This window comes from Diplotaxodon limnothrissa, linkage group LG7 (assembly GCF_057381915.1).
Source record: "Diplotaxodon limnothrissa isolate DT_005_m linkage group LG7, D_limnothrissa_male_GT1.1, whole genome shotgun sequence".
Taxonomy (NCBI): Eukaryota; Metazoa; Chordata; class Actinopteri; order Cichliformes; family Cichlidae; genus Diplotaxodon; species Diplotaxodon limnothrissa.
In genome coordinates this window covers 55,570,734-55,595,560 of record NC_140602.1, presented here as the reverse complement: position 1 = coordinate 55,595,560, position 24,827 = coordinate 55,570,734, and the positions used below count along the sequence as shown (strand labels likewise).

At 37.5% G+C, this 24,827-nt stretch overlaps 1 protein-coding gene across 1 annotated transcript in view; it reads right to left on the bottom strand.

The window, feature by feature from the left end:
• LOC146629274 (netrin receptor UNC5D-like) overlaps positions 1-24,827 on the bottom strand; it is a 188,961-nt gene that overhangs the window by 18,399 nt on the left and 145,735 nt on the right. The window contains exons 5-12 of the mRNA XM_085358470.1: positions 14,583-14,763; positions 13,038-13,205; positions 11,185-11,349; positions 10,843-10,875; positions 7,737-7,922; positions 2,773-2,922; positions 1,663-1,881; positions 805-889 (exon numbers count right to left, since the gene is read on the bottom strand). Of these exons, the coding sequence (XP_085214596.1) occupies positions 805-889; positions 1,663-1,881; positions 2,773-2,922; positions 7,737-7,922; positions 10,843-10,875; positions 11,185-11,349; positions 13,038-13,205; positions 14,583-14,763 (1,187 nt within the window). The remainder of the gene's footprint in view (positions 1-804; positions 890-1,662; positions 1,882-2,772; positions 2,923-7,736; positions 7,923-10,842; positions 10,876-11,184; positions 11,350-13,037; positions 13,206-14,582; positions 14,764-24,827) is intronic.

Genomic DNA, 24,827 nt, shown 5'->3' with positions numbered 1-24,827 from the left:
TGATTCCCCCTTGGACGTAGAAATCCAATTTCATCGAGAATCACTGGTGGTTAGCGGTGTGGTTGGGGTGACAGCTAGCTAGCAGGGCTTCACGCAGTCATACTGACATGTTGATACTGTCTGCTGTGAATCAAGAACATGTCCAAACACTGACATCTGGTTGTCAGATAGCATCCAAAGCTCTGCTGCATGGAATCCAAAGGTATTACAGCCCTTTTGCACCGAGTTATTATCTATCAAGCCCTTTTTTTCCTCAAGTGATAGCTTTGCGAGAAATAAGAAAGTTACAGAAATAGATTTCTGCTTGCAGGTAATAGTCACCCAAATTCTGACACATGCCCATGACTCTATCTCTGTCTGCCTAATCAATCATCATGACTTCACTAAGTTCATCACTCTAACCAGTCAAAATGGAGAGAGATATTGTCACAGTTACGTATGCAAACACAAAACGGTCTACTAGAGTCACGGAGCGTATCTTCTTCTGCTATGACAGTTGCTTAAGGCAGTAATGCAATCTGTCTACAGCTGCCAATGTATTTTGTGACACACCATGTCCTCCCCTGTAGTGTCTGTGAGATAAGCAAGGACCGCATGCCGTGTGGGAACATGTGCATGTGCATGTGTACACTACATGTCACAGCGTAGCCTTCATAAGAAAGGTTTTGTGTTTGTGGCGCTCATTCGGCAAAGGGAGGAGGAGGAGACGAGGTGGCAGGATGAGGGATGAGGAATGTGTTGTTGAAGGATTAAAAGAGAGCAGACTAGGAAGCATACAGCACCACCTCAGTGAGAGTCCCTCACCTGCTGTCCTCCTGGTTGATGCTCATGTACATCTCCCAGGTAGTGTCTTCTGCAATCCCCCCGTGAGGCACCAGCAGGCTGATACCTGCAGAGAAGGAGGCATGCTGATCAACAAACAAGCAGACATGCACACTTATGACACACACCTGCTCAGCTGTCAGGTCTGTTTAGTGAAGGTGACGGGCCCCAGAAAAAGGTCGCCAGAGCAAGTCCCCTTGTGATTCGATGCTGGCAGCGATCTCTTATTCACAAGCATGCACAGAAGCAGGCATCACAGACATCCTTTCCTCTTAAACACAAAGACATATGCATAACATTCTACTGTATCATAAACAATTACTGCCAATCTAGCAGTACATAAAGCCCCTCAGGGGACACAATGATGAATGTAGGCCACGAGAAAGAGCTGCCTGCATAATGCAATAGACTGAGCAGCACATTAAATACACTTGTTTATATTTCTTCAGCACGCATTAGGTGCTTTAAAATGTTCCTAAAATGCTTTAAAAAAAGTAATTTATTTGAGGAAAAAGTTTAGTATTTTTTGTGATCAAAAACATTTTCCATACTTTGCAGGGTAGGAACCGATTGGCTAAAAATGCTAGTGCTTTTTAACTTCATCATTTTGTAAATAATATTTCCATAATCATGTTGCCTACTCAGTATGTGACTTTTTTCCTCATTTTTGCTACCGATCAACTCTGACAAGGTTAAACAACTTAAAAAGTGCAAATGAGAACAACTTGTTTTTATAGTTTCTATCCTCTGTGAATGCTAGCTGAATTTGGAGGAACTGAAGTCGACACATGCTCTTCAGCAGGAAGATATTGAATGATAATTGCCTCATCGTACACTCACCTGTGTTGGGTACCACGAGCCTGCCTCCAGCATGGCCAAACACTGCAGTTGCTCTGTGCAGAGGCAAGCGGGGAGTTAGAGAGACGTGTGGACTGAAAAGGTTTTTGCCTCTTCTGCCCAGTGTTGTCCCCACTGCAACCCCTCTATAGTCTGGAGCCAGTCCCCTTGGAAATGTCTGAGGGTGGGACATGACGTGGTACTCTGCCCTTTCCGTCACCCCTGAGGATACAGTGAAAGCTCTGTGACATTAGAATTTGTGTAGCTTTAACACATTTTTTCAGGTCCAACAGTCAAACATCCAACAGTAGGAAAACAGCCCTTTAAAGCTTTTTAAAAGCTTGCTCTTGACTGCAAAACCAATCACTCTGAAACTGTTTACTAAACCCCTGCTCTAAACAGTAACTGTCCAGCCAAAGCTTAGTGAAAACCCAACTAACAAGTCTCAAGAACCCTGTCACTGTCAAGCTTTTTGCCTCAAGGTAAAAAGTGTATGCCTGGGGCTGTAGTAATTGCAACACTCTGCACTTAAATGAGTTCGGGGGGTGGAGTCTTTCATTTATCCGGAACAAACCCATAAAGACAAGAGCAATGGGGTTTAAATTGTGTGTCTATCTGCTGTAATGTAAGCTGGCACAGTCTTCTGATCATCATTAGCAAATTCTGATAGTATGTAGGCAGCCAAATGGAGATATGACTTTAATAAGAATATTTTTCTTTATAAAATCACACTAAGTACAATAAAAAGGCTCTTGTTTTTCGACATTTCTGACAATGACTGTATTGGACTAAGCATCTACTTTTTTATACACTGTCTAAGTTAAGGACCAATTATTTCAAAGATCACCTTAATTTTGAATGCTAATCATGCCACCAAGGGAATAAAAGGCAGCAACCAGCACTAACAAACAACAACATGAAGTGTTGAGTGTCTAGTTCGTGATGCACTGAAAATTGACTTTCCTAGAGACTGCCTTAGGAAAAAACAGATCCAAAGTAAGATTATCTGCCCTAGTGCATCCACAGAGCCGTTCACTTCTCTGTGAGACTTGCCCTTTCAAAAGTAACTGAGTACCACAGACATGGACTTTCATAAGAGTTCTGTTTTCTAACCTTTAACCTTAAGATCAGGCAACGGGTCAAGGAGTGAGCGCTCAGCCATTAGCTCCTTGTCAATGGAGTCCTGAAAACACATGGGGCTGGTGTAGGTACGTGACACTGTCAGATCAGGTTGCATGGATGAATTAATAAGCAGAGGATTTGCTGAAACACACACAGAGAAAAAGCAAATGAATGTCAGCAATTACACATGAGAGCCCACATCATCAATAAAAAAACAAAACAACCTGAAGAGTATGTCATCACAAATATGTTTTCTCTGTCCGTGGCTGTTGCTGTAATACAATGAAAAAAAGACATATATCTTAGTGTGACTCACTTAGAAGTGACACTGTTATTGATTTTTTCTATTCATTTTCTACTGATAACCCAATTTACAGCTAGCTCCATAGATTTGTGGACAACACCTCAGTGAATTTTGAATCAAACAATTAAGATGTGACTGAAGTGCAGACTGTGAGCTTCAATTGAAGAATCAACTGTTTAGTTAAGTAATTACAATGATTTTTTTTTTTAAATACATATACTCCATTTTGAAAGGCTAAAGTAATTAGACCAAAGTAATTAGATAACTGACTGACAAACCAGGTCAAGTAAGACATGTCCCCTCAGTTTTTCCAAGACAAATTATGCAGATAATCATCTTAATTATGCAGAAGATGATTTCAAATGCTGAAATTATGTTTGGAACTTTCCAGATGAGGCCCCTAAAAGACTTTGATGTTATTTAAGGTTGTCATTAGGTTGAAAAAAAAAAACCAATAAAAGAGAAGGATAAAATTTTTTTGTGGAATATTATTAAACACAGCAAAAGGCCTCAAAAAACACAGAAGACATTTAATGCGGATCGTAGAATTCTTTCTATGTTTAAGAAAAACATTGAACCAAATCAAGAATATTATCAAGAATATTATAGAGAAACCAGGCATCATTGTCCAGTTAAACCAGTTAAAACCACTGGTTCACTCAAGAACAGGAAGGCCAAAATAAAGCCAAAATTAACTTGCACAAGAATGATGGGATTAGTAAAGTTTGGAAAAGAAAGCAAGAGCTGGATGCAATTATGAAATGGGCACGTATACACATGCTTTAAAGCTACTGAAGACAAAACTGAAGTCAGAGAGACCACAAACAAGCAGCAAGTAAATAACTTATTCAGAAATTCTTAAATCTGCCCCTAAAAAACACCCACCGTATTCTAATAGTTAGACTAAAACTGAAACCGATGGAATCTAAGCTAAAACTAAACTGACAACACTGATCTGACTCTACAATCTAACTGAAAAAAAGAATAAATAACAGAGATGTTCTCACACTGGTTACTTTTCAGTGCTGTATATAAACCGACTGATTAACACACATCACAGTTATATGGTACTGTGTAATATACCTGTATGTCCCAGTATTTGGGATAAAGGAAGTATGTCTTATTCTTCTTATGTCTATATAAGACATTAGAATATATTAGATACTTTAATAGCAATAGCTGCATCAAACAAAGCAGCATTTTTGATCAATACACGAGCAACAACAATAATACGATTTATCGGCTGTGTTAATGAGTTTAAATAAAGGCCTGTGTGAGAAGAATTTCTGTGGACATTTGAATCAGTCAGTGTGACAAGTGATCCAGCTGTGCAGCATGTTGCTGATGTAACTAACGCTGCTTAAAACTGACTCTAAAAGTACGGATTTCTCATATGACAGCTATGGCTCCTTCATTCTCACATCTTCTCTTCGCATCTCTCTCTCTCTCAGATCCTCGCTGGGAGGAACTAAGAGGAGAAGAGATGAAAGTAAAGAAAGGCGTGCAGAGACAATGCCATAATGAACAGCACCCATTGACAGCTGCTTCCAGCAAGCATTAAATAAGACCTGAAGACACTGAGTACACAGTGTGTGTATCTCCTGATGAGCAAAGTACTGTAAATTGGCCAATCATTTTAATGGGTGAGCTGTTATTACAGTTACTCATAATGAAAAACGTGACTGCAAAAAAGTATTGAAATGAAATGATCGTGATGAAATGATAACTGCAGCAGCATACAGCAGGGCGCAACGTGCAAGGAGGGGAGGACATGCAGAATGTTATGGAGGCTTGGCTGTTTTAGCGCCTCTAACACAGTGAACAGGGACCAAGATTAAAGCTTTCCCTGCCTCCTGCTGTGTTATCAAAATGAACTTTATTATGCCCTGCTGAGGGCTGCCGCTGTGGCGACCCATAATGCCAGCCTTGCAAAAATATGCCTCAATCTGTCACAGCACGCTACGGCGCTCTGATGTTTCTTCGTTTAGTAACACGGGACCGCAAACGCTCCATTGTGGTGCTCAGCGAAAAAAAGAGATAGCGGTAATAAATTACATTTTTAATTTTGCAGACGTGAATTATTAATTGTGGTTTTGTAATAAAATACAATACCAAAAACTGAGACATTATCTGATAACTTTTCAACTTCCTTTCAACTAACTTTTCAAGTTATGGTACTTAAGAGGAGGCCTGAGTAATAATAGATAAGAGTGAAATTATACATTTGTTTAGAGTGCACAATCTGCTTGTTACCATAAGTTTATTGCTTGCTGAATATGGATGTTTGCAATAAAGTAATAAATGCAATGCATGTTTTATAGGTTAAGCTGTAAATTATTGGACATTTATTGCACTACAGCACAGACAGAAAAAAAGCTTGAGATGGCTAAAGCAAACAAACAGATAAACTCAGTTCTGGCCCCTAAAGCGTGTTAATAATTAATGCATATATATCGTACAAATAAATGTATTCATATTTCATAAAGATGAATAAATACAGATACATAGAAAACTGTATGGCTTGCATAGATCTTTGGTGTTATTTACATAGAACCTCATTATATAACTATTCTACTTGCTTTAGATGTAATTTTTTGCCTTTCTGTTGTTAGAATTTTTTCATAAAGCACTTTGCAGTATTTCTCTTACAAGGTGTACCAGAAACAACATTTTACATTATTTTTATTTATTACATTATTATTTATAATTAAATAATAAACTAATTCCTATTCCAGTTCATCACCATTGAACTTTTGGGGGTGTGTGTTCAGTTATAATAGCCAGCTAAAACGTTAGCAGCAGAGTAAAAAAGGAAATCAAGGGTCATCATCAATAGTTGTGTCCTAAGCAGCTCTAAAGATGAGGTAAATACAACCTGAGATAAGCAACAACTCATGACATATTACACAGTGTCATTATTAACAAAAATTAAACACCTTTTCTGCTCCTATAGGAATTACGAAGGTAAGGAACCACCCAGTGCTACTAATGAAAAGCATTTAATTGACTGACAATCAGGAAGGGTGATCTCCATAAAAGCAGCAGTTTTGGAAGTTTTCTGCTCTGCAGCTTTTAGGTGTTAATACACCTAAATGCTGCCCATGAATCTGGGAGAAAGATAAACAGTGAAAAAAGTGGAAAACAGACCACCCAACGACCAGAGCATGCAATGCTCATAGAAGCTACACAAAACCCAAGAGCTATGTCTAAGACTCCACGGGGCTCAGTTAACATATCAAATGTTAAAATACGTGACATTGTAATTGGCTTGTTTAGAAATGTTGCGAGGAGAAATCTTCTTCTCTAACTGGAGATATTTGACCAGAATATACAGTGCTATATCTGATAAAACCAAACACCGCAAAATAGCACAAATACCTCACACCAACTGTCAAGCACGATGGTGGAGGGTGGATGATTTGGGCTTGTTTTGCAGCCACATGGAACTTTGCAGTTTTTGAGTCAACTTTGAAGTCCTCAGCAAACTAAAGTATTCTGGCTGGCCCAGTCAAGGTCCAGACCTCAAACCAACTGAAATGCTGCAACAGGACCTTGAGAAAGCTGTGTATATACAAGTACCTCCAACAACTAAAGTTAATGACATGGTGTAACATGTCATGTGTTGTTCATCAGAGGCTTTATCAACACAAATCTATAACCTGGTGAGGAACAGAGGACTCTGTATTATGTCCTAATATGTAAAATGTTAGAAATGAAAGAGGATGTACTTTCCTTTTTACATGATTGTATGTCTATGTCGTATTCTTTTTCTGTGTTTTGCTTTTATGTGTGTGTTAGAATGGCTATTAATGTCAAAGACAATGCCAGCTCTCTGCACTAGCAGGCAACAATTGCAGCTTTAATTTTTAGGGCTTTCTTTGTGGTCTTTTAAACAGCCAAACTGAAATAAAAAATAAAAGTTAAAAGCAATAAAAGCACATGCAAAATAAAAACATAAAAACAAGCTATTTTGACGCTCTGGTTTATAATGTGATGCACTTTTAATTGCACATCATATTTAACTGTTGTGCATGTTAGCTCCATCTGTGGCAGGGTGGGTGTAGAGGTGTCACAGAGATTTTGTCAGTTGTTATAAACTGCCTTTTTAAGATCTTACTGCAAAGTCCAACAAACAATTTTTTTAAAATATCTTTACATGGAGATAAGGCTCTTCAAGAGCAAATAAACAGTGTTTACATATTGGAGTTTCTCTGAGTTTCCAATTGCATTGTGTACAATTTGTCTGTGCTTTTAAATGACAAGTTAAAGACTGTGCATATCTTGTGTAGTCTTTAAATTCTTCTTTAAATAATCATAGCTGCAATAGACTTCAACAAATTAACTTCTGCACACTGTTAAGCTAGTTCACATAATGTGCATACAGTGAAATGTCAAAACGCCAAAAAAGATTTCCAACACAACATGAATCCTCAATTTTTACAAGGAGCTTTATAAAGGATGCATACTTGGATTTAAAACCAAATTCAGTTGCCTTTTGCAGGAAAACCCCCAAATCCATCCATTCTTTGCTGCTTTTGAAAATTTCACGTTTAGATTTTTGTACAAAGTTCTCATTTGGATTCAGTGTTTTATGACACAATTTCGAGGGCAAATTGTCTCTGATATTTGAGAGCCACAGTTAATGACTCACCTTGACGAGAGGTCTTGAAGCTGAAGGACTGAAAGCCTCCGGTGAGGGCGGAGGAGTCAATGACATCCACACCGTACTCACTCTGGCTCCTTCGGTAAAGAGTGACAGCGACGATGAGCAGTACAACTGTCACCACCCCTGCAGCCAGGCCTGAATACAGGGCAACGTCACTGCTGTTCTCCACACCTTGAAATGTCAGAATGAGTGAAAAAAACAAACAAACATGATTTTGAATGTCCATATGAACACAATCAACTTTTTGGGATTTCCTTATCTGGATGATTGAGCATGCATCAAGACTTCTTATATTTGCTTTCGGAGTCTCTGTGGTTAATTAGGATGCTTGGAGACATTCTCTCCCAAAATAAACTGGAAATCTGTGTTGCTTAGTAGCGCTTTTATGGAAGTCTACCTTGGTTTCATGCTACTTTAGTGCATTTTTTATTTTCTGTTCTTTCCATGATGCACAGCTTCATTGTTCCATTCCTCAGTGTTAAAGTTACTAATGAGGAACCTTGGAAGGAAGGCGATTATAATCAACCCAGCACCTGACTGTCATTTCAAACACTGCTTGGCTCTGGTGTTGGAGGCACTCTGTGTTCCACTGGGATAATGTGACAAAACCAATTCATTAAATTAGCTCATCGGCAGCGATTATGCTCTATCTGGTCCCACCAGTATTGCGGCGTCCAACTCCACAAAGCAAACGAGTGAGTGGGGAAATAAAGGAGCTGCTAGCTTGTTCTTGAAAGATAATGAGATCTGCACTAAAACAGGACATGCTGAGAAATCCTCTAAGTAGCCTGAAGCTCAAATCAGGAGAAATTGACAAAATATGCAAAGCGGTATTAACAGCTACAGTAGCAGGTTAATTGAGGGCTTGGGAAGTTTTTGGCAGCCTGGTCGCATTCTTTTTCCCATTCCTGACAAACAAGAAGACATAACTATGTGAAAGGACAAGTCAGGAAAACATGGGCAAATTGATTTTTCTCTGTGCAAGCTACGCAGTAGCATTTCCCTACACAGCAATAATGCATAAAGCAGTGGATTTACAGTGGTTAACCGCAAAGAGCTCAAACTGAAACACAATGCCCGATATAATCAAAAATAAGTAGAAGTGTACAGCATCATTAATGTAGGAGTGAAACTGAGATAATAATGGCAATAAAAGCTGGGACGTTTGATACAGCTTGTGTTATTTTTACAGAGACTTGGTAACAATCCAAGTCAAACAACATACAGCATGTGGAAACGGATGCAGAGTGTAAAGAACACAGCAAAAGTCACAATGCACTTTATTTAAATATTTCAGGAAATGAGATAAGAAGCATCAATGACAAATGTTTGGTTAGGGAAACAAACGGCTAAGCCAAACAACCTTTAGAAATGAATTTAATTTGCCATTTGTTAATATTAATCATCATTATTCATTCACGTGTCATTTGATGTGCTGTCTGTTCGTCAAAACATATGTATTTAAATAAGCTAATTCACAGTGAGTCATACAGCGTTATTCTCTATGGCCACACCTGTGATTTACCACTTGGCAGCTTATTGTTCCTATTTCAGGGCAATTCCCTCTCTGAGGGCAACATTAGTAATTTGTTAAGCTTAACCAGTGCCAGAACCAAATGGCTGCTGATGAGCGTGGTGTTTTCTTGTAACTATTCTTGTCAGCTAGAGAATTTCTGTCACTCCAACAGTGGGATTATGCAGCCAGAGCCAGTCTCTTCCTATAAATGCCATTAATGACATCGCACCAGTTTGCTGCTATCAGCCCAGAAGGTGTTTACAAGACAAAACTCAACTAGGTGTGAATGGAACTACCCTCTGAAAATAACTTATTATACCTGCATTTAACAAAAAAAGCCTAAATTATACTTTAGTTTTAGAAAACATATTGGGCTTCGTAATACCATCAGTACATGTAATCAGTACATCAGTACATTAAAATTACATGTAAAACTGAGTAAACATATTGAATACTTACTGTAATAGCAATGCAATGGTAATGATATTAATAATGTTCCATAATCAGCAGTGTTATAATTGATATTCATCCATGCTATTGGTTTAAGTATGAACAATTGGCGTCTCAGAGATACTCACAATGTTTCCTGCATGAATGGCACATAATAATGTGCCAGGTCTTACCCATAACTCACTGTATTTTAATCTAAACTATAATTTGCCTTCTACCTAACACATTAGTATTGGTGCTATAACCTAAACAAACAGTTAAAACAAAACTGAAAACTGAGTGAAACATCAGTTTTAACCTTATAATAGACATTCAAATGATATTTAAAGGTACACTGCATATTATAGTCGGAAAATGTTTTTAGAAACAAACTCTTAACCAATATGTAAACAAACAACCACTTTGCTTACTGGTAATCATATATGTGTTGGTGTAAAATAAAGATGTGGTTGTTTTTCTTTTTTTTAAATAAATCTTTCCATTTTTTCTAAACTTCCACTTTTATTTAAAACAAAATAATTGGGAGTGTAGATTTTTTTGCTACCTCGTGAAGCTCTACCCATCGATCCTTCAAGCTCTTGCTTTCAGTTTTCCTCTGTACTACCCAATCATATTTACATTTTGCCAATTAACCTAATTAGTTGAAAATTTGTCTCTTCGTTGTTCAGCTCACTTTTCCAGCCTTTTGTTAGCCTCAATTTAAACATTTGATATGTGCATATAAAATTTGAAAACCATTGTATTGTGTGTTCATTTACATTTTACACGGCTTCAAAACTTTTTGGTTAAAGTGAGGATGCTGTCTGGGTAGAGCAGACAGATAATTAGGATGTTGGACTTGCTAATGTAAATTCAGCAATTCTTATTATTGTAGTATATGTGGACTTTGTGTCAGGGAGGTTCAGGTTAAAGGGTGTTTAAAAATGCCTAGTTTGAGTTGTTATATACTCCTCTGTTGGGTTTTGTTTACAAAAGTTCAGAGTTGCAAAATGTGTGAAAAAAACTTTTGGTCACACCTTTTTCTAATCCCAATCCCTAATCTTGCAATCGTCCAGGTCACGGCTGGAGAGAGTGATATCTTTTAAATAAAACATCAGCAAGAAATGAAACTAAACAGAAGCTCACCTTGTGGCTTGGCATCATGCAGCAACTTCCGATCTGCAGAAACACACAATATCATTTAAGCGTTAGCTGATTCAATCACTGCCTGCGTGCAAATCCACGCTGGTGCACACTGTGTGTGATGTATGTGAAACAAAGTGTTTGAATAATGAAGACGGATGAGGGCGTTGCTAATGAGCATGATTATCATGACGATCATGATCTAGCCCACACTGCCAAAAATTATGAACAGTAAGTCTATGATGACACAGTCAATGAACACAATGGGACTGACAGTAATGGTGCTAAACCACTATATCTTTTTCTCCTTTTTAACCAGTGAAGTGTGGAGCTGATGTTACCCACTCTGTGTACAGAGGCCGCCTGTGCAGTTTTCTGTAGCCACTGCCACCCCGTCACACAGTCGCCCCCCATGCTTGGGCTCCGGAGCCGTACACTCTCTGCTGCGCTGCCTCTCGCAGTCCGAACTACACGCTGACCACTCACTCCACTCTCCCCAGCCGCCATCCACTGCAGGGGCAAACACAAAGATAGAGCCATTGAATGTGAATACATGCACATGTTACTGTATAAAGAAATGCAATGAAACACAACAGGAACCAAAAAATGCATGCTACTCATACTCCAGGTTTAAGTGTATTTTTTTAATAGCGCTGTGGAACTTTACAGCAAAACACTTTCAAGGTAACAGTTGCGCAACTAAAAATAATGTCCCACTTAAAGTGTCAAAAACATGTACAAAGCTGGTGTTTCTGATCTGGAGCATAAAGAGACTCCATCAATTCGCCTTTCCCCCTCCATATGGTCTAAAAGATCCCCTTATCCTGCTAATCTGAAAGCAAAGGCATCCTGTTTATGCTCAAACCCAGATGCAGAGAAAGAATCCGTCAGAAGGAGACATTTGGCAAAGAGGAGATAATGTTTGGAGGAGTGCACTGTACTCGACTGATAATTTTTTTTTAAACTTAAACCTGATGAGCGTTTTTCTTTATACTCCACTGTGGTTGAAATCATAAATTTGGGCTTGTCTATAAAAGAAAAAAAACACACGGGTAGAGGCACAATTTTGATAACTCCTACTTCCTCTTACAACCTGAGATTCTACTCTTAGCTTCTCTCTCATGTTATCTTCACCCCTCTCCATTTGTGCATCTTTCTCCTCTTGCCAGACATTTCCCCTTCATTAGTTGTTTCACAGGTGCACTGCATTTGATTTCAGATAGCAACCCACTGTCACCAGTGCATTGCAGATGCTTTCACAGTAAAATCTCTGAGGTTGAAAGAAGACTAGTGCTAACTATAAAACCTACCCAAAGCTTTTAAGACAAGTGTCATGGCATATGTTATATCTAATTTCTGTAGAAAGATTGAAGGATAGCAGCAACAATTTGTGGTTAAATAGTGGGTCTTGTGCTGCACAAAAATTATTCAACTGTGTAGCTCCTGCAAAAACACAAATAATAGTATTTAGACTGAGCTTTCTGGACCAATTAAACAATGTTTATGGTTCATCACTGAGTTTTTGGTTATAATTTTTATTTATAATTTTTATTTATTTATTACAAAACACAAAGTTTCAAACAGAGACTGAAAAAGTAAGCCAACTATTTTTTACATTTAGACCAAATAATGAAAAAGAAGTTAAATAAAGACAGTATTACTAAACTATTTATGCTATTATATGCAATCTTGTGTATTTGTGCTAATGATATTTACATATTACTTAGGTATATTATATTCACAAGGATGTTATACAAATAGTACGTAAATATAAATACATTTTGTACAATGACAGATGAAGAGTTTTGTTAGCTTCTTGTTTTGCTAGCTGTCAGTCCAGCAATTATTCCAGTTTCTATTCTTTGTGCAACGTAAAGTAAAGCTAACCATCTACAGAAATCTAGATTTTGTTGCAAAGACACAGGTGCTGTATTGTATTGATCTTATGCAAATATTCTCATGAATGCAAATAAGTGCATTTTCACAATAAGAAGTGATTTCTGCAGAAAAAACTACTTGAACAATACAGACTTTCAACTGTCATAAATCTAAAATTTGCACATCTTATCTGGCAACTGTAAATCTTTTATTTAACCCATAGCTGTAAGATGCAAGGGAAGCTTCAAAAGGTCAAAATTAGTAACACTAAAACATGCTCTTTATCACTAAGAGTGAAAAGAACATGCTATTGCTCTTACCTGGACACACTGTGTTGCAAGTACTCTTCTGTACTGACATGCCCTCACAGAAGGCTCCACCATTGAGAGGCGCCGGATTTGTGCAAGTGCGAGAGCGTTTTTGCACACCTCGACCGCAGCGCACGTTACAGGGAGACCAGTCCGTCCAGGATGACCAGCCGCCATTCACTGCACGTGTCAGAAGAGGAGGGTATGAAGAAACACTAAAGGAATTCTGGCCTGCATCACAGTCAGAGGATTCACTCAAAGACGGTAATGAACATCAGAAAAAAAAGATCAATAGTGTCTTCCCTTCTGTCAATGTACACTTATTCCTCGGATATGTCTCCTAAAGTAATGTAGGATGATTGACTAATGAGCTCATTTGCTGTCATAGGAAAGGAAGAAATACTACTGTTCCATTATTGTACATCTGTTGGAGGCTATCGGGAATAGTAAGCTTGTCAGGGACTTCATTAGCATTATGGAAATTAATGATTGATGGACCGGAGCAATGGGATGTCAGAAAGAATGAGATGTATTCCTGCAGCAGTTAAATGCCTTCTTTAAAAGAATAAAAATAACAGGATGAAAGGTCAGCAAAATGAACAATGAGACACTTCATTTAAGGCTGCCCTTCAGTCTAAAAGGAGTTTTTACTAGTATGACACTATTTCACTCTCTACAGCCCTGATATTTAGTGCAATTCATAACAAAAGTCACCTCAAGGCACTTTATATTGTAAAGTAAGGACCCTACAACACTACCAAGAAACAACAACAATCACATGACCTCCTATGAGCAAGCACTTGGTGACAGTAGGGAAGAAAAACTCCCTTTTAACAGGAAGAAACCTAATTAAACTATACTTAGACTTTGAGCAGTTTTGAAGGAATAGGGTCTAAAAGGCACATTGATGGTTCAGAAGGATAAATTACTGTGACCTTAACTCAACAAGGTTTATTGGGGAGAAATAAATAAGAGGTAAATATTAGCAGTTAAGTGTTAAGTTGCTGTGGCATAACTGCGGGACAGCTGTGAATCTATTTTTTTCTCTCTAATTTTTAAAATCTTGTCTCTGAAGAAAGTCATTTCTAGTTAAGGTTAAAAGAATGAGCTCTGACTATTTGTCAGCTTGGCTACAGCGCTGAAAAGAAGTGTGTGGTTGTTCCCATTTTTCTCAATCAGTGACAAACAGTGAGGTGTCCTAGCTTTAAGGAGGACTTACAAAATGAAGTAACAAACCATTTTTCCAGCCCAAAAGAATGCAGCACTATTTCCTTTCTGACTTGCATGTTATCTGCTTTAAGGCAGATTTTACTATCTAACGAGCCACAATTTCCAGGGTCTTATGCACTGAGGATCTAACACTATTAACAAGATAATCAACCTCGGTGGGAGTAAAGCTTAGTTAGCCGCTAACTGAATACCATACTAGTGAAAACTGATATTCTGATGTAGGCAAGACTATTCTTCAACACTACTGTAATAAGTTACCAGGCAAATCTACTCTAATGATTTTTTGTCAGAGATAAAATTGCAAAATTAAAAGAACTGTAATCTTACCATAGACTATAACAGTAGCAGTGGCACTGCGTCGCTTGGCCACAATGTTGCTGGCAACACAGGTGTAGTTTCCAGAGTCAGACAGCCGGGCCTCTGAGATGATGAGGTTGTGGTCACCTTTTTTCTCCATGATATTACCATCATCAAAGCTCAGGTTTTCCTCATTTTTCAGCCAATCCACCTGAAAACAAAAGTATGTCAATTTCATTCAGGCAGACAAACATCTGACAACCGGACAGGTGTGAGTGATAAAAAAGCAAATACACTTAACAACATCTGGTGGAATGTTTCAAAACATATCAGAGTAATTTAAAAAAGGTCAGTAGTTTGATAGAGTATCACAAAAGGCTTTCAGAGATAAAGTGAACTTCACCCAAAGTTACATGAGAAAAGTTCAACAATTTGAACTGAATATAACGGCAAAGGCTCTCTTTCATCATCTATGGTACACAAAGCGTTAAAGAGACTGTACTCAGTGCAGGAGAGGCAGGGTAAAAACTAGTAATGGCCGTATTCTTGAGGGCATCAGGTGGAAGTGCATTAAAATTATTTTATTTCTAAGTGCTGTCAGTCAACGGTCTTGTTGCTCACCAATGAAAATTAGTCTTTAGAAATCATGGACACTTTGTCCCGTGGGCAAAAGAGAGATCGTCGGATTTGTTAACGACTGTACTATAAAAAGCCAGTATTTGTGATATGCACAAATGGCATATGGCATTAGTAAGAGAGCCTTTGAAGGCACCATCAATAGTAAATGATGTGATACATGAAGCGTTTTTCTATCTACCTGTTTAATTAAACATTACAAGAACATTTTTAAGAGTCCCTAATATTTGAGGGAGAAAATTTAAGACAACAATTCATTACCTTTAAAAGTTATATTATTCCCTTTTAGTAATTTAATTAAAACTGAATATATTTCCCCACACTCACATGCCTGGTAACTGGTTCAAAATCCAGTTAGTTATGTGCAGGTCACTGTAGTATAACAGTAGAAAAATTTTGCTACAATTGTTCCTTTGAGGATTGCGTACAGTTCAGTATTTGCTAACAAATGCTTCACAGTCGTGCTGATTGAAGCGTGCATTTTGCATTTCATCATGTAAAGAAGTCTCTGTTCTCTCTTCTTGGCAAAAAAGGAGAGGACAAAAATTGAAACACGTCCCACGTAAGGGGACACATTTTGATTGCAAGATTAGGGGGTTGGGAAGCACAACACATCTGACAACAGCTCAGAGTAAAGTGATGTAGTAGGTAGGTCACATCCTCCAGCGTTACCAATTCAGTGGCCATGTAGTGAGCGAAACCAATAAGGAATTACAAAATAAAAGACGCTCAGTTGATGCTCCTCTCCTCGCATGACTGGCCCTGTAAATTGCTATTAATGTGCCAGTAGCTTGAGCTTTTCATTCAGAGAGACGAGCTAGGGCACTTGGATTGCGTTTTGATTTATGGCAGTGTATTTGAGGATTAAAAACTCCGCCCCACTGGGAGAGCCATGTGTTTGTGCATGGGGTTGTACTCCAGTGTGTGAGTAGCATGTGTGTTTGTGGATAGTGTCCATTTGCCAAGGGAATGTAACTACAGCCAACAAACTCAGAGATTGCTTTGCTCTGTCAAAGCACTCTAGATGAAAAAAAAAAGAGCTAGGAAATCAATAAATCTGGAGTCATGTTGTCACAAGCGTTTTTTGCTCCTTTTGATGGCCCAAGAAGTCTTTCATCATGTAGCTTTTTTTCATGAATTGGCTCCACTGCTTTCAAGACATACAGTACCAAGTGCTCATACTAGTGTGCAACATTGCGCCTTCATCAGTTCTTTCTTTATAATTCACTCTTTCACAGCCAGTGTCTAATCAACCCCAGTGTTTGTCATGGCTGGTCAGTCTTGTCAGTTATGAAAGCAGTCAGTTTTGACCTTCTACAAAATGGAGCAAATATAATTGAATAATTTCATACAAAATGAGCCCATTTTACAAGCTTATTCATGTAATCACAGTATTTTCTTGTAGTCTGCTTTATGCAAGGATTGACAGCAAATAGTGACCCTTACTTCTCAAACAGTAATAAATGAGTTGAAGTGATTGATTGGTGAGCTTTGTTGTTTTTGCTGGGGTTAAAAAACAAAGCCACCGTGGAGTTGCAAAAACGGCAGTTCTTCAAATGGTCACTTGACACTGGCTTGCACCCATCTTTCAATTAGTCTGCAAGCCTACAGTAAATGAAAGACAGGTACTTAGATAGCTGCTAAGCTTCACATCAGCTAATTCAAACTGAAATGGAAGACTCGACCATGTTTGTAGTGTTGATGCCTAACTAACTAAATGACTTGTTGCTTGTTAAACTGTAATGAGATCCCATCTCAAAGACCAATACTGTATGTCACCATGAGACATTAGGTTTATAAGATATGCACTTATCTCACCCCTTATTTCAGAAAATAGCTGAACTAAAAACGGTCTACATTATATTACTCACTTAATGTATATTATAGTCATATAGTGTGGAATATATGACTATATCGAAGCTTAACCTCCAGTGCTTTGTTCTCATATTCAGATGGGATGAATATTTAGAGCAAAGTGTTGAAACTGAGTTTGACAGGTACCAAGATGTAACTATTACACTGTGTAAATTAAATATATTTCAATATTAAGTGGATAATATGTCACCACAGGAAACACCGAGCAAAACAAATTGCATTGTTTAAAATAAGAACTCACATCTGCATCTTTTACATAACACAATGACAAACCTAATTTCTTCCACATGCAGGTAGAAATTTTTCATAAATTAGATATCAAAACGATGGAGGAAAGCATTTTTCCCATTTACACCACATTTAAGTAAAAAAAACAATACAAAGGTAAATCACTGCGGTGCTATAACTGGACTAAATGACAGGACTATATGACAACATGATACATTTAAAACAGAACCACATTCCTCTTGCGTTCAACTCAAATGTAAGATCCAAAATCTGAAATAAAAACGCAACTCAACATTAAAAGCTCCAAAATTTGCATTTTTTGGCACGGAAATGACACTGTATTATATGATACTATATGTTACCCTTCCCCACCTTTCCCTGTGTTTATTGTAGCTCTCTACCTATGCAGATGATAAATTATACATTACAGTTAAAACAAAAAATCTATGAAAGATATCCATGAAATGCCAGAAGATTTGCTGTTTAAGATCAGGGTAATTGAAATGATGCTATCAAACATTCATGACTTTTTATTTCTTCTACTCTAACCACTGGGAAATCGGGAATTATTGAAAATGTAGGTCCGATGGGATTAGCCCCTTGCCAGTAAAGAAGCACTTTGATGCCAGAGTCGTCCTGGAGAACAATTCAAATCGACTCTTGGGGCTTTTTACTCAGCAGCGTTTCATTTAACCTAATTTGTTCAACTTGACAATGAAAACTTAATTACTTATTAGGGTTTCCAGGACACACTGTAGGTATGTATTTGTAGATATAGATGGCTAGTTAGCTGGTTGAGGTGTTCTGTGACATAGACTGTAGGTAAAAGTCACTGTGACATTAACAGTTCATCTGCTATAAAGCTTTGAGGTTAGCATTTAGGCTTTCCCAAACTTGGTGTGTTGAAATTGGTCGTAAAAAAATCCTGTCCTAAGACAAATCCTAGCTAATCAGTCCTTTAGAGATCAATTTAAAACCAGGAAATGCAGAGGAACCAAATATTCAGTAGCTGAAAAAAGAAGCCAAAATGTATTCTCATAATGACATTGGCAAAGAAACTATTTATTTACTATTTATTACGCATTAGTCATGCAATGGTACCAGTACATGTTAAAAACAGAGTTGCATTTGATGCTTTTCTGTTCTAGCTTTACTTCTCTCACACACAAAGAAGGACAATTTTAAAACTGTTAAATTTACATCACCAGTTGAAACTGAGAAGGCACTGCTTGCCAACTAAGACAGCAAACGTCAGAGAAACTGGCACACATGCAAACCCATTGTGCCACTCCACAGTAACTAGAGATTAAACATTTCAGTTGTACACTCCAGAATGTGTTATACAAACAATAAGCACTGACTCCGGAAGACAGAAGTTGTCAAGTATGTGGAGATTCATTAGACGGCTCATTTTATGTTCACTGAACTAAGGCTGTTATTACATGAATTTTACATGTTCTAATCAACTCTTTTTAGGTGGTATTGATAGAAAGTAAGCCAAGTTTGAGTGGTAAAGTATGGATTGCTGGTGTATAGATCTCTCTCATCCTTTCTGCAATGCCGTTGAATTAGTTAGGTCGCTGTTTGTCTCAGAAAATGATTCCAAGTTTCGTACTGTTTCGCTGTAAGGCATGTGCTTTCCTTTTGAATCAGTGTGTTGTATTATATATGTTAGTTTCTTACACTTAAGATTTTTTAAAGTTATATGTGATTTAAAAAAGATGCACGTGTACACTTTTAGAAGTAGTGTGGGTGTTTGTGTTTGTGGATAGAATTTAACAGGCAACCAAAACAGAAAAGAAGCAGACTGAGAGATTAATGTAATGATTTTTTTTTTCATGCTAACATTATCCTAATTTCTAAACTGTGATGGTGTTTGATTCTCATTCACATCGTGGTAAAGGCCATCTGAGATTTAAAAAAAGGATTTGTGAAAGTACATAATAAGAAGAGAAAGATGAAACTTAATTAAACCATTAAACAGCAGTACTATTCAATAAAACTGACCAATAATTATCTCTTTATCCTCTCTGTGATCAGACAAATCCTCTTTGGTGGTGACTTTTCATTTTTTGGGACCTTTATCTCAGGAAATTCTTACAGTGAAGTAAATTAAAATAATCTCTTTGTTCTCTGGTTGGTTTTTCCTCTTGTGATTTTGCTTTGATTAATCTGTGTCATTCTGACCCTCCCTCACTTCCAGAGAAGAGTATAATCCTGGAGTGCGAGACACTCTCTGTTGGTCCTAGAGTCAAAAACTATGGAGAGATGCACATGCTGATGAGATGGCAGGGATGCTCAAATGAGCCTGATAAGCCAGCGCCCGGGGACGACAGGAAACATATTTGCTTAATTGGCAAATGTGTCCCACTTCGATAGCAGCAACTAGTGTTGCACTACAGAACACCTGACCTAGCAGCGCTGGCAGTCTATTGGCATGGTGTCAAGGCCACCGTACTGACCTCTACATGTCACTCATACGTACCAGTATATTTTGCTCTTTTTCACTCTTGGTTGAGAAAGCAAATAAAATAAAGCCAGGTAAGCAGCATCACATCATCAGCAGAGTGTCTATGAAGCATGCAGCAGGGCTTCATTTTCTGATAAATTCAAGCTGTGTAAAGCTGTTGAGGTGAGAGAGCCGGCAAGTCTGGAGAGCCGTGTTTATTTGCAGAAAGGTATCATCTTAAACTTAACAGAGAAGTCATTTCAATTCCCCTCAGCATCTGGCCTAAACACTTGATTATTCTGAAAGCAGATGTAATGACCTACATTTACAATCATTTAAATGGGAAGTGAAAGCGACATGAAGACAATTACAAAGCATTGCAGTAAGTTTTGTACCATCTGATTCAATTAGGATTGCGCTTCATTAACCGCCCCCTCCCCTCCTTCCCTTCACTCATGCCTGCACCCTCTCAGCCTCCCCTCAGTCATGTTTGGCCTTTTCTCAGTGCAACAACAGCTTTCATGAAATCACATTAAACAAATTAATCCACCAAATCTGACGCACGCCTGTTCTGGAGGCAGGAGTGGCTAAACTTTCAGGGCGTTCTTGGATTATCTCTTCACCATCTCTGGAAACGTTATGCTTATCACTTAATAATTATATTTCAAGCAATCTAAATGTCTCGGGGTGAGTGGCTTGATGATTGGAATGCTTGGGAATACTTGGGTGGGTAATAATTGAAAGCATTTATTCCTTTAGTTAGCTGCTAACCTTTTAATCTCTCCAGCATGATTTCTGCTGTTCATTCTCTGCATGTCAAACATGTACGATACAGGCCCTGATTACATAATTACTCACTTGCCCTTTTTTTCTGAAATTGGAAACTCTTTCATAAATCTATAAATCGGAACACTGGGTATAGCAATGTTGAAAATTTTTGTATATTTTCTTGACATTTTAAGAGTTTAAAGATTTCACAGAGAAGATTTTGGAAATCTTTGTTGTCACTCTACTTTTAACAGGTAGAAAAAGTGTTGTCTATGAGTGATACGAACAATCCCTTTGTAAAACACTGAGTTGAACCTTCAGGGATTGACAACATTGTGAAAAAAGTAGAAATGCAGAAAAATGGTACAATTGAGCATCTAACTTACATGGGAACAAAGCTGGTTGGGATTTGCGTGACACTTTTTATAGATTTGCTGTATTTTAAATGACAACATGTTTTAGATCTAGCTGACTTCTGTAAAGCTGAACAAATGGCTAAGTTATAAAAGCAGTTCAGTCTATGTGTTTTTCCAGTATCTAAAGTTTATAATGTGAACAGTGCACAAATTAAGTAAGTTAATGCTTTGCTGAACAAGTGGTTATTTTGCCATGTGGTCAGGTTGTTTAAAGATGTTAGTCTTTAATTTTTGTTCCCCTGCAAAGCTCTTCAGTTGTGTTCGCAGTGTGTTCCCAGCAGCAACGGCATCATATATTTACTCATCAATAAATGTAAACAACCTTCAGGCATCACATATATATTAGATTATATGTATTAGATGTTTACTTTAATATGTGGCATCCTTAATTTTATTAAAATCCCAGATCCCAGTGGTGCCACTGTACTTTAAAACTGCCACAGTATTCATGCTTAACTCATGAATATTACACTGAAAGTGACTATTTAGCTTTGTATTTCCAATTTTAGGCAATGTTATCATGAAATGAAACAGAAAAAGGGAGGTTTATATTTTAAAGACATGGTTAAGTTCATAGTTTTAAACAGAGATGAAAAGGACAAGTATATCTGAGACGTCACAATATTTTTAGACCTGTTATATAGTATAACCTTACTAGAGAATTTTAATGTGATATTGAAGGTTTTAGGTTGATATCAGCTTGTAAAGTGAAAGAATCCAGTTTTTATTCCTTTAGGATAATGTCTATGACCCAGCATTTGGAGTTTATGTTTGTATTTTAGATTTCTTATATTGTATTTGGAGATATGTTAAGTTCTTCTGTTGCTATTATTAGTTGTCATGTCTACATCTCTCCTTGTTTCCTGTTTTATTTTGAAAGTCTTGTTTGCTATGTTCAGTGTGCTTAGTTTTGCTCTTGTCCTGTATGTCATTATGTTGATTTGTGTCAGCTGTTTCCCCACGTGTTTCCACTTCCTCTGATCACCTCCAATGTGTGTTTATTCTGTGTGTTTTCTTTCAGTCTTTGTCATCTGTTCCATGTATTCCATGATTCTGCTCAGGTCGTGTTTATGTTTCTTGTTCTTGTTTTTCCCCATCACAGTTGCTCACATGTTCCTTGGTAGAACAGTGTTCATGTCTGTTTTCATAGTTACCACAGTTTAGTTTTCCCAGTTTAGGTTTCAGTTTAGTGTCGCTCCTGTTCACTTTTGCTTGATTTTTGTATTCATGTTTACCAGCCATAATAAACGGCTCGCTTTTTGTTTAACCTTAGTCCTGTCTCCTTCCATGTCTGCTATTGGGTCCTCCAGCTCACTCTATGACTGTGACCCAAACAACCTCACAAAGACTGAAAGAAAACACCCAGACTAAATACACACTGGAGGTGATCAGAGGAAGTGGAAACACATGGGGAAACAGCTGACACAAATCAACATAACGATGTCAAAGAGGAAGAGCAAAACTAAACGCATTGAACATAGCAACACAAGACTTTCAAAATAAAGCAGGAAACAAGGCCAGACGTAGAAATTGTAACACAGCTAAACAACAGAAAGGACAATAAAAGACTCAAAATGAAAAAAACTCCAAATGCGTCTGACAGATAATTTCTTAAATCCAAATATTGCACTGAAAAATACCAGCTGTCTTGTAAGCAGGTTACCATACTGCTATCAAAAACAAAATAAACTATTGCATTGTTACTTAAGTGTTGACTTTTCTCTGAGATTACCCCACATTTACCATGTTATCACTGAGCTGTAAAGCGCTATTAATAGTTTAACTAAATAACTACTAATTCAAAACAAGATTGTTTTTATTGAGAAAAAGTGACATTTAATTACAAAAATATTATGTAAGGACACAGTTGAGTATAATATGTACTGGTAACTGTTCTGTCTCTAAAAAGCAGAGCCAGTTAAAACTCTTGTCACCAATAAACTGAAGCAGACTTAAGCTGTTTTACTACGATCCATTCTCTGTGGTCTGACTTGCATTGTGCACAGATTATTGCCTCTGTTACTGCTGGGACAGATAATATGGCGTTCTCTGGTTTTCATTAACATCCTACACAGCAGCCCAGTAAACTCCCGGGTGGCTTAGTTACAGCAAGATGCAGATAAAGTTCCCTCTCCCTCACTGATGGCATTGCCTCTGAGATCATGAACAGAGCAGTGACATAAAGGGATTTCAAGCTTTACAGTCAGATGTAAAGCATTAATGTATTAAAACAGCCTAGAAAGTTGGAGCGTATTAAATCCGCATTTCGTCAACTGTGCATTTAATATCAGCTCCAAAAAATTAACTGTTCACATTTCTTCAACATCACAAGTATTAATTTCCAGCTGAATGTGGGAGTATGGACGTTCAGATAAATGTCATGGCCAAAATAAATATCCCTCAGAATACAAACAGGGTTTAACAGATCATGCTGCATGACCTCAATTCCTTAAAACTCAAACTTTAGCTGAGCTTGAGCTTCTCTCCTTCACAGTGCTGGATACAAAAAAGGCTCTCAGCAATGTCTAAAGTCATAAAAAGAAAAAAAAAATTACTGCCACATCTCCAACTCTGGATGTCAGTAGTTTTTTTTCTTCCCTCAGTGCAAGTCATACTAGAGGGAGCTGGATTTGTCACTGCATTATTTACTATAACCATTCTCTTTGTTAGCCGGAGTCACATTAATGAATGCATGAGGAGTTTGATGACCACAATGCATCGGGGAGACTCGTGGTACACCGATGCTCCATTTGTGTGAGCTGAATCATTCATCACACACACACACACACACACACACGGGCACACACACACAATTTGAACTGGAGTCCATTTTCACCTTTAAGGAATTCTAAAGCATCGATTTGGATTCTGAAAAAACAAATGGCTTTAGAACAGTTTGTTAATATGACAGATCACAACATGACAGACATAACAATGAAGCACACCAAAGAAAATGTTTGAGCAATACAAATTCTCAAATATCCGTAAACAATATTCAGTACGGCAGACAGTGCTTAACCCCTGTTCTTTTCATTTCATTTCACTGAACTTTATTAATTCATACATGTGGTCAGTTGCTTTGATAAAACTGACGAAATAAAAATAATACGAATAAAAAGTCTGTTGATTAAAAAATAAATACAAAATATATTAATAAATAATAACTTTGAAAGATTTAAAATATAATAATTGAAAATACCCCCGTTACATCATCGTATACTATGTTGCTGCTTTGGCATTCCAGAAATCACTGATATAACATCAGTGACGACATTTTGCTTTACTATAAACCAAAACACTGCCTCAAGCCTACAGACATCAGAAAACATGGTGTCATCTTTACTTATTACTTTTTTGGACTTAGGACACTTGTAAAAAATGATTTTTCTAATCCCAGTGAGACCCTATCCTTATTAAATAGTACTGTAGCTGATGGTTGGACCCTACTGGTATTTATTAACCCCTATCAGCAGTGTCTCTCACTTCCATTGATATTCATTTTAATTGGGTCCCTCAAAGTGGAAAAAGAATACATTGGAGAGGGGCTCACTTTGCCTTTCCACATTTAATTGACACCCCATGGTCTGTGGTAACTGCAGATGTTATGGACATTGATGTGAACTTTTACCAGTTCTTCTAAGCAATTAATTAATGACTCATTACTATGAGTGGAAATATAAAAGGTGATTTGGTTGTAATGTTAATGTTATATATTTTACAGAGCTACCAGAAGCAATGAATAAGCTCTACAATTAAATATGACTTAATGAGAACATATATAACTATGAAATAAACAAATACTATCTGATATAAAACTTAATGTTATCCTGCTATGTAGCATATTTTCTCAAGTTAAATCCTGTAAAGAGGAATGAGTGAATAATTTAGTGAATAATTAATATT